At 62.0% G+C, this 10,374-nt stretch overlaps 1 protein-coding gene across 7 annotated transcripts in view; it reads right to left on the reverse strand.

Annotated features, from left to right (window-relative positions):
- Positions 1–10,374, reverse strand: part of IFT140 (intraflagellar transport 140) — a 58,233-nt gene that overhangs the window by 2,622 nt on the left and 45,237 nt on the right. For all 7 annotated transcript variants that reach the window (XM_002697913.6, XM_015460243.3, XM_015460242.3 and 4 more), the window contains exons 20-30: positions 7,800–7,977; positions 7,367–7,557; positions 7,002–7,097; positions 6,687–6,819; positions 6,404–6,547; positions 6,189–6,317; positions 5,932–6,114; positions 5,052–5,258; positions 4,659–4,871; positions 4,394–4,560; positions 3,270–3,411 (exon numbers count right to left, since the gene is read on the reverse strand). In XM_002697913.6, the coding sequence (XP_002697959.3) occupies positions 3,270–3,411; positions 4,394–4,560; positions 4,659–4,871; positions 5,052–5,258; positions 5,932–6,114; positions 6,189–6,317; positions 6,404–6,547; positions 6,687–6,819; positions 7,002–7,097; positions 7,367–7,557; positions 7,800–7,977 (1,783 nt within the window). The remainder of the gene's footprint in view (positions 1–3,269; positions 3,412–4,393; positions 4,561–4,658; positions 4,872–5,051; positions 5,259–5,931; positions 6,115–6,188; positions 6,318–6,403; positions 6,548–6,686; positions 6,820–7,001; positions 7,098–7,366; positions 7,558–7,799; positions 7,978–10,374) is intronic.

The raw sequence follows: 10,374 nt of genomic DNA on the forward strand, positions 1-10,374 counted from the left end.
TGAGCGCTTGGGAAAGGAAGGGGCCTCGGGTCACTGGCTGCGGGGGCTGGGCTGGGCAGCGCTCTGGGCTGCAGCGAGGTCTGTGCACAGCCCTTGGGGACATGACAGGGAAATGTGGCGGGCAGAGCTCTGCTGTCTGCACGAGAGGACGGAGACCCAAAGGATGAGGACAGAGGCTTCCGCTGAGCCCGCTTTAGGTCAGCCTCCCACCAGCAAAGACAGGCTGCACAGACACGCTGGCCCCAGAAAACAGCCGTGACAGGTGCTCTGGGGCCCACGCTTGGGTGAGTTCTGCTTGTAACCACTGCCTTGGGGAGGCCCGAGTCCCGGGCGCTAGGGAACGTGAGAGGCACACAGAAGCCACACCCTGTGGTTGAAAGAGCCAGAACCAGAACCAGAACTGCGTCCACATGGCAGCCGGTACTCGAGGAACAAGGGAGCCCTGGAGCCCAGGTCCTGGCCTCTGCTGGACCCTGACATTGCATGCAGTGTAGATGGGCTGAAAAGAATACGGCAGAAAAAAATATTTGGATGAAAAATAAATTATAGCTTTCCCAAATACAGTTTCAAAAGGATCAAACTGTTTTCAAGTAACACTCATCTCAGAAGAAAGCTCAATGGTGTCTAAACACACACTCAGGGCTTCCGTGGCTCAGTGGATGAGAACGCGCATGCCAGTGAACGGGTTCAATCCCTGGTCTGGGAAGACCCCACGAGCCACAGGGCAGCTAAGCCCGTGCAGCACATCTATCGAGCCTGTGCTCTAGTGCCCACGCGCCGCAACTCCTGAGGCCCGCGTGTCCTAGAGCCTGTGCTCTGCAACGAGAAGCCTATGCACCTTAGCAGGGAGTAGCTGCTGTTTGCTGCAGCCACAGAAAGCCTGAGCGCAGTAGCGAAGACCCAGCATGACCAAAGATAAATAAATAATGTAAAAAAAAAATAGACACACACAGGGACACAGACACACACACATAGACAAAGACATCATCACTTGACAACCTAAAACATTTATAGTGTCTGCTGCTGCTGCTGCTGCTAAGTCGTTTCAGTCGTGTCCGACTCTGTGCGGCCCCAGAGATGGCAGCCCACCAGGCTCCCCCGTCCCTGGGATTCTCCAGGCAAGAACACTGGAGTGGGTTACCATTTCCTTCTCCAATGCATGAAAGTGAAAAGTGAAAGTGAAGTCGCTCAGTCATGTCTGACTCCTAACGACCCCATGGACTGCGGCCCACCAGGCTCCTCTGTCCATGGGATTTGCCAGGCAAGAGTACTGGAGTGGGGTGCCATTGCCTTCTCCGTTACAGTGTCTAGAATCCAATAAATAATCACCAGGCCTGCAAAGCAGCAGGAAAATACGAACCACAATAGAGAAGACTCAACCAACAGAAACACCGGGACTTAAGCCGGGAGCTGAGGACTGTGCGGTAAACACATCTCATACACAGGAAGGCAGAGGAGAGAGCCGCACAGAAAGGAGACTGGGAGAGCAAGGTGCGCTGCGGGGGCCGCAGGGGCGGAACCCAAAGGAGGGACGCGAGTGTCTGCGTGGCTGGTGTGCTTCGCTGCACAGCAGGCACCACGCAGCAGTGTGGAGCGACTACACTCCAAAGAGAGAGAAGACACACGCGAGACGGAGGGAGGAGAGGCGGTCCAGACCCACCGGGGGCACAAGTGCAGACGGAGCGACAGCAGGGCTGTCAACCTGGTCTCGGTCAACCTGCAGCAACAGCAAAGCAGCTGCGCCAGTGCAAACAGGAAAAATTCTGAAAAAGGGATCGGCTGTGCCAGGGCCAGTACACCCACACAAAACGGGTCCAGATGGGGGGTGCAAGGGGCCCCCACAGATGGAGAGGACACAGCAGCACTCAGGTCCGATGGGGATTTGTCCAGGCCATGCTCACCAATAAGAGGACAGACCCCTCGAGACTGGGGGGGAAGCGTGGGCGTTCGTGGGGGAGAGGGGCCTGCAGACGGGGCGTGACCACCACCGTGAGACACACTGTGCACCCGCCTGCATCGAGGCCGTGGCGAGCCGTCCTGCACTGGGACTTTCCAGATGAGGGCCCTGTGACGTCGGCCAGCGGATTTCTCCAATGTGTAATGAACTGTGTTCACGTTTGCACAATCCAGTGAACCAGTATTTTCCAAATGACCACTGTGATGTGATAAAATCACGTGTGTGTACAAGATCCAAGACAGACCAACGGGTTCTAAGCTAACAAGTACGAAAAGCAAGGCCTGGTCTCCGCCTGAGGAGTGTGGTGAGGAGACAGACCCACGGACACCCGGCGAGGTGCGGGAAGGCCCGCCCCTTCTCGCCTGCATGCTGGTGTGAGCTGGGTCTTCATCACAGGTCTCATATTTCAGTTCAAACAACCTGTTTTGTCACATAGAATGCAGAAATCAGGCATTAAAGAGACTTGCAAAAATGTACAACAAAGCTACTTTTCTCATAAAGGTCTTCGTTTTGGAAATTGCTGTTATTTTAAACGAAAATGTCATCTGTGTTACCATATTGTGGGTTTTTCATGATTAAGTAAATTAACAAATATTTTATAAATTTATTATTCTCTAATACGGTAAGTATTGGTAGACATAACCCACATAAACAAAAGCTCTTTGAGTTGTAAGTTTCCCAATGTAAAGGGGTCCCAAGATCAAAATGCTTGAGAACTGTTCTATTAAACTGAATGATCAAGAGCCTTCCAGAAAGAGTGCTCTGAGGCCAGAAGTCCACCTACACGCTCCATCTGGCACCTAAGGACCTGACATCCATCTTACTGTACAAATTCCCTCAGGAGCTCTAGGAGCTGGGTACCCCGAGTACAAGCAGACTGAGGGGTGAGGGGCAGGAAAGGACTCTGTGCCTCTTGAATGGCTCAGGAAATACTCATTTTGTGTGTAAAATATAAATCTTAAAACATAGAGTGAATAAATAAATATGACAAGATATTTTAAAACTCATCAATCTGGTAAAGGGTAATTGGGGTTCTATTATTCTTGTAACTTCCCATTTTTAAAGTATTTCAAAATAAGAAAGGTAGGAAAGGAAGGGACTTTCCTGGTGGTCCAGCGACTGACTGCACACTCCCAGCGCAGGGGGCCTGGGTTCGACCCCTGGTTAGGGAACCAAACCCAACATGCCTCAACTAGGACCCAGCACAGCCAAGTAAATATTTTTTTAAAAGACTGAAAAATCAAAACCGACGCGGAGCCGCAGGGAGCCAAGCCCCGCCGCACCTGCAGGCACGACCCCGCCCAGGCCTCACCGTCTGCAGGTCTCCCGAGTGCACGTGGCGCTCCACCAGGAAGCCGTAGACGTCCCCGACACGGACGCCGCTGTCCAGGTGCGGCTCTTCCAGGAGCAGCTGGCACTGCCGGACCGACCCCTTGGGGTCCTCCGTGTAGGTCCTGCTGGGGGCACGGACAGCCTGAGCCCCAGCCCCGCGAGGGCTGTGTGTCAGGGGTCAGGGCAGGCTTTCGGCCTGGAGGGCGCAGCTTTTGTGAAGGCAATCCCATGAGGTCCGTGAATTTGTTGGTGAGTCACGTCATAAACTCAGTAATTTAACAAAACGTGCTGGCTGCTCGCAGGGCCTCATTGGACTCTGGAGGGCACTGGCCTGTTCACACCTGGCCCTGCCTGGGGTGGGGGGCCTGGGTCGGAGGCCAAGGGCCTGGAGAGAGTGCGCTGACCCGGGAGGTGGTCACGCAGGGCCCCCCGGGGAAAGGCCAGCACAGTGGTGCCAGGAGCTCAGCGGTTCCCAGTGAGTTTGGGTGAGGGGCACCAGGAGGCCCTGCAAGCCCCGCAGGCCCGTCCTCCAGTCTGTCCGGGCACCTGTCCAGGACTGTGCCCATTCCCTCCTGCCACCCCGAGGTTCCTGAACCTGCACACGGAGCCGGGAGTGCCCTCCAAGGAGCCCAGCTCTGTAAACAGCTTCAGAACAGCCTGGGGCTCCTCTTCGGAGAGCCTGCTCTCAGGTAAGGAAAGTGCTTCTATTTAGTCAGAAGCCGAGCTCAGGGCCCACACGAGGGTCTCGGAAGTGCTGCACGAGCAGCCAGTAAATAAGAACTGGGGTCCTGGACATGTCCAGGTCTGGCAACAGCGGGCCTCCACCCCAGACCCGCGCCGGAACTGGGGGCTGGAGCCCCTGCGCATCAGAGCGGGCCGCAGGCTCCCTGCAGGTACAGCCTCCCGGAGCACACCTGCCTCCCTCAGACGTTTTGGGCTATCTCTGGAGCGACCTTCCTAGAACTGGCCCAGTTCTGCGGGAACCAGAGGGGCCCTGACACCGTGCCTGGGGCTGCAGAGTGCGCCTGCCAGTGCCGTGCCCACTGTGCAGCGAGCTCCAAGGGAGAGGGCACCCTGCGGGCGTTGTGAGCCCCACGGCCGCACCTGCGCGCCTGCATGAAGCGCTTCACCAGCGTCATCCTGCTCTGCAGCTGCGCCAGCCTGGCCTCCTGGTCCAGTGGGCTCCTGGCCTTGGCCTTGGACAGGCACTTGTAGGCCTCGGTCAGCGCCCCATGTGCCTTGTCGTAGTTCTGGTACTCGTCGACCTCCACCTGCAGGAGGCAGCATCAGGACCAGCATGGGACCAGCGCCCCGCCCTGCCTTCCCCCCCACCCCACCCCCGGGCCCGGGCTGGGGAGCGGGGCGGCACCTGGGCGCAGGCATCGTAGAAGCCGGCCAGAAGGTCCAGCGCACGGCCCTTGGTGTAGAAGCTGATGATGCTCTTCATGACCTCGGGGTCCTTCCGCCAGTCCAGGGACTGCAGGTAGTTAGCCGCCATGACATAGATCTCCTTCTGCCGCGAGACGCCCGCGAAGAACACGATCTTCTCCGTGTCCCCAGACTTGAGCAGCGCCCTCATGGCCTGGACAGAGAGAGAGCCGGGCTGGGCCCCTCCAGGCACACGGACGGAGCGCCCACCCGACGCAACAGGCACAGCTTTAGGACGAGGGAGCTCTGGGCTGCAAGGGCCTTGCGGGCGCCCCCGGAGCCCAGCCCAGGAAACTCGCCCTGCGGGACGTGAGCAGGAGCCTACCATGCTCACCTTCAGCCTGTCCCCTGCCTGCGTGTACTTCTTGGTGGCCAGGTGGTAGCTGCCCTGGCGCATGCAGCAGCTGGCGATCTGCTCCAGCAGCACCCGCCGGGCCTCCTCGGACAGCTCCTTGCAGTCCTTGGGCACCGTCATCTTCTCAGCCATCTCCTCGGTGATGGTCAGGTTCTGCTCCAGGCACAGCTGCAGTGCTTCCTGATACTGGGGGCCACAGACACAGAGGAGGGGTGGTCAGCTTCGGGTGGGTGGGCGGGCGGGAGGGGGGCATCCCCAACCCCACCCTGGGTTGGGGGAGCACGTGGCCAGGGTAGGGCAGGGGACCATCTCTCCCTGCAGACACTCTAGAAGAGCCAAGGAAACGCCGCTAGGAAGGAAGGTATATTCGTCATGGAAGAAGAGACCACAGATCAATTTTCTTTCTCAATTCAAGTTTTCAGAGTAGGAGGTTTAATTACTTTTTTCTTAAGAAAAATTTTCTATTTTTCACTTGAGAAAGATTCTTGGAAAGAAAGTGCAGTGTGACCTGGGCAGGGATACCCCCTGCGGAGGCTGCACAGGCAGCCTGGCAGGCGTGCTGCCCAGATGCAGATGGCAGGCCTGCTGTTGCGGGCCTTGTGCACACGCCACTCCTGTGTGTGAGTGTGCTGTCAGACACAGGGAGACAAGAAAGGGGGGCGTGTGCTGAGCTGAGGGGGACAGAGTCCTGGGGATGAGAGGCCCTGCGGACAGCCCTGAGCTGCACACCCAGGAGCCCCCGGCGGGACTTCCGTGGTACGTGCACTGGGAAAGAGCGGTGAGTCTCTCACAGAGGGGCCTGCACCCCAGCACAGCTGCCCGGCCCTCCTGGGGAGCAGGCCCATGTCTGCAGCCGTACCTTCTTGGCGGCCAGCAGCAGCTCCACGGCCTTCTCGCACTGACCGTGCTCCAGGAAGAAGTCAGAGCAACGGGCCAGGAGGACGGGATCCGACTTTTCATCCAGGTCCTCTGCCACCAGCTGCAGGGCTGCAAACTGCTGGGTGGCAAAGGCCAGCTCCAGGGCCTTGGAGAAGTGGCCGGCCTGTGGACAGCGGGGCTCTGAGTGTGCCATTTGGGCGCTGCCAGGCGGGGCTGGGCCAGGCGGGGCGGCCTCACCTTGTGGTACAGCATGACGGCCCGGTCCATCTGCTCGCCCCTCTCCTCGTAGTAGCGCGCGGCCTCCAGCATGTCCTCGGGGGAGCTCAGCAGGGCCAGGTTCATGAGCTGGTCGTCCAGGCCGTGCTCCTGTGGGGGCACAGACGTGGAGGGGACCGCCTGGCGGGAGGGTCTCCCCTGGAATGGGACCCTGGAGCGGAAGCAGGGGCGCCCACCTTGCACAGGCGGATGGCGTTGTTGAAGGCCTGGGCACGCGTGTAGAAGTGCACGGCCTGCCGCACCTCGTTCTGGCTCTCGTACTGCCGGGCCAGGTGGTAGGAGGCCGCCCAGTTCCCAGTCTCGCTGGCTATCTCGGCGGCCTAGAGACACCAGGGACAGTGGCCGCACGTCCAGCCCGCCCCGCTGCAGCAGGCCCCCTCCCCTGGAGCACCCAGCCCCCTCCCTCGGCACTCCCACCCCGTGTCCCCCGGCCCGACCCAACCCGGTCGGGGCACCCACCCGCTGGATGTTGCCCTGGAAGCAGTGGATGCGGACCAGGGAGAAGTAGTCCTGGGCCAGCTCGTAGTAGTGCAGCGCCGCGTCCATCTTGGCCTGGCTCTCCAGGTACTGGGCCCACCACCGCCACAGCGTCCTGCGGAGCCACACCTCTCCTCAGGCCCTTGCCCCGGCCCACAGCAGCCGGGAGATGGGATGCTGGGCGGCCGAGCCTGGGTGAGGTCCCGGGGAGGCCTGGGGTCCAGCCTGGAGGGGCTGGGACGCTCCATGCCGTCGCACAGAAGGCTCCAGCGGGAGGCCCCGCGGGCTGGCACTCACTTGTCCTTCATCTTGTTGACGTACAGCCCCAGAGCCTGCAGGTCCTCCACCAGCATCCGCGGCACCTCGAAGCGGTGCGTGTCCGACTTCTCGTAGCTGCGGGAGCAGAGACGGCGTCACTCACCCCTGCCCAGGTTCAGCCCTGAGGACCCGAGGACGGATGGCACCTCGCTTCCCGCCTGCAGCTCTGCGGCCGTGCTCCCGACTGCGGGCCCCACCAGCACACTGTCTGGTGGGGGCCCAGGCCCATGCACACAGCTGGCCGAGCCCGGCTCTCCCCCTAGAGCCACAGGGCTCGGGCATCCCCTGCAGCGGTGCTGGCCCGGCCCCTCCCCAGAGAAACTCAGACACTTGGGGCGGCTCACTAGCTGAGGGCCGGGCTGCAGTCCCCGCTGGCCTCCAGGTGCCGGGCGTAGTTGTAGTAGGTGGTGCGCAGGTGCATGCGGTCGTGGCGCTCGGCCACCTCGATGGCCCTCTGCCACTGGCCTGAGGCCTGCAGCAGGCGGTTGAGGAGGTCGTAGCGCCCACACCTCCTGTAGAGCTGCTCTGCGTCCTCCTGCGGCAACAGGGGGGTGCGGGCACTCTGGGGTGCGGGCGGCCAGCCTGTCAGCTGGAGTCTGACACCCCCATCACCGAGGGGCTGATGGATCCCGTCAGAACCGGGGGTGTCCACTCCCTCACCCCACCCCTCGTTATGGCCTCAGCTTGCCCGAGGGGTTTTCTGCTTCCTGTGAGCCAATGACCCAGATAAGCCCGCATGGGCGGGAAATGGGCCCGCATGAGGGGCGTGCCACTCACCAGCATGCCCAACTGCACGGCCAGCATGGCCACCCTGGCCTCCGGCTCCGGCTCCCGCTGGGCCTCGCGCAGCGCTCGGGCCCCCCGGGCGTGGCCCATGTGCCCCAGGCACACCCTGGCCACGTCCAGCCGCTGAGTCTTCACGCACATGCGTGCCATGTTCTCCCAGACGGCCTGGCTGTGGTGGAGGACACGGGGCTTGGTGAGCGGCCGCCCCCCGTGCCAGGTAACGCAGGGACCTGGCCAGGCACATGGTCCCCAAGGAGGAGGCCACGTGCGAGCCCCACAGCTTCACCCACAGAGCGGCCCAGCAAGCTGGGGCCCACAGGCCCTCCCGAGGAGGACGCGATGACAGCCCTGTAGCCCGGTCCGCAGCTGGGACCCTGCCCCTCGCCCAGGCTCCCCTCTGCCACCCTCTCACGAAGACTAGGGGTGTCCTGCACAGGCTTCCAGCCCCGCCATGCCCCTCAGAGCACACCTAGCCCCCCACAACCAGCACCTCCATCCCAGGCTGGGCTCCTAGTGGCCCAGCGTCCTCCCACAGAGCCCCTGGGTCGGCGGGGGACTGGGGGATGAGGGAAGGTGGTGAAGGTCCCTGGGGCCGGCCTGCAGAGCTGCCCTCTGACCCCCCGGTACAGGCTCGGGGCGGGGGTCTTCCTCTTTCGGAGATTTCTGGCATCTCTCTCCCTCCCACCCCAGCAGGTCGGGCCTCCCCAAGAAACGAGAAATGAGGCTGATGGGAGGGAGGGTGCTCCATGCCCAGAAGACCCCACGGCCCTGAGGAGCACAGATCAGTAACTCCTGGGACGTGAGCAGCTGGTGGGCCTACCCCACTACCAAGCCGGGCTGGGAAAAGCCCGTGGGAAGTGCCATCCCAGCACGCTGGCCACTCTGACGGGTCCGCACACCCGACGGACAGGCCACATGGACACCCGCCCAATGCCCGTCTGACAGTGCAAACTCCCTGCTGCCCGGGCCCGCGTGTGGACTGTACCCTCAACATAAGGGGCAGACAGGCTCCCAGCAGCCGACTCTCCGATAAGCCCAGGCCCCGCAAAAGTTCCTGGGACCCGCTGAGGCCCCTCCTCCTGGGCTGCCCTGTGGAGACCCCGGTGGATGGGGCCATGGTGGACGACAGCTTCACGGCTGCCCAGCGGCACACATGGCATTGCACTTCTGCCATGCGTCCCTGCTCTAAGGTTATGCTCCTGTGAGTCCGTGCGCAGGAGCAGGGAGGCCTCGGGGGTGCTGAGGGCCCTGCTCGCGGGGGGCAGTGCTCGAAGGACGAGGGGACCCTCGGAGGGCGAGGTCACTCCTGACTCAGGTCTGCTCCTAGGCCAGCCCCCAGCCTCGTCCCAGCTGTCCCCTCCGCCCGAGGCTGGGGGCTGGGAAGGCGCCGGCCCGCTGGCCCACAGGAGCCCAGGCGGGTGACCTGGCCTGCGCCTGCCCAGCCCGGGAAGACAGAGCAAGGACTGCTATTCCTGAAACCACTGCCTGCTGTCCAGCAGAAGAGAGCACGTGAAGACTGGCTCAGGAAGAGCGATGTAAGTAAGGAGCGAAGGCAACGCTCTGCTGCCAGAGGTTGTCGGGAAAACCTCCTTCTGAGGTGAGTGACTGCACCGTGTGTGCAGCGACCCCAGCCCGCGGCCCCCTTGGAGGGGCGCCCCTCCGCAGGGTCTTCTGAGCTGATGGTGTGAGGAAGATGTAGGACTGCCAGCATCTCCCAGACACGGCATGGCCGGTGGAGCAGAGGTCAGCCTCGCCTCTGGCCCCGGAAGGAGGAAAGTGGTGAGAACTCAGTGAGTATGTCTGCTGTGAGCCCTGGTGGGAAAAACCCAGAAGAGGTAAAAATCTGCTGGGAGTTGACGGCCCCTGCCTCTCAGGAATGTAAACTTGGCCCCTGCAAGGCGGACCCAGAGTGGGCGGGGCCTTCGGGGGCTGACCCGGCCCGCTGGGAGTCAGCACGGGAAGGTGGGCCGGATGAGGGTCTGAGAGCCCAGCAGGCTGACGGTTTACGGGGTGCAGGACAGGGCGCCCCCCGTGGGACCGGCAGACCGCTTGGGCCTGTCAGTGTTGGCAGCAGACGCGGCCCGGCCCTCACTCGGGCTTTGCTGGGTGCTCAGCTCACCCACAACCCTCTTCTGCACATGGACGACGGCCTGCTCTGGGAGGGGGGTCTCTGAGTGTGGGTGAGGGTCTTGGCTGGGAGGGGGGGCGTCCGGGGCCCCCAGCACACCAGCCTGTCTGTGGTGTGCACCCATGTGAGAGGGGAGCAGTTGATGGCGGGGGGACGCCCTGTGCCCAGAGTGGATGATTGGCCCCCACCCACGCCACCCGCCAGGGCCAGACAGACAGCGGCCCGAGGGCGGTGGGCGGGCGCGCGTAACTCCCAGGGAAGGTGGGGTGCGGGGGAGGGTCGCGGAGGCCTCCCGAAGAGGCCCCTGCCTTTCCCATCAGGAAACACATCCTGTGGGCGTCTGGCCGCTATTTGTTGCAGTTGGCTACGCCCTCCGGCTCTCCAAAAACAGCCTCAAAAACAACCATTTCCTCCCTGCCAGAGACGGGGAAGACGCAG

Source organism: Bos taurus, chromosome 25 (assembly GCF_002263795.3).
Source record: "Bos taurus isolate L1 Dominette 01449 registration number 42190680 breed Hereford chromosome 25, ARS-UCD2.0, whole genome shotgun sequence".
NCBI lineage: Eukaryota > Metazoa > Chordata > Mammalia > Artiodactyla > Bovidae > Bos > Bos taurus.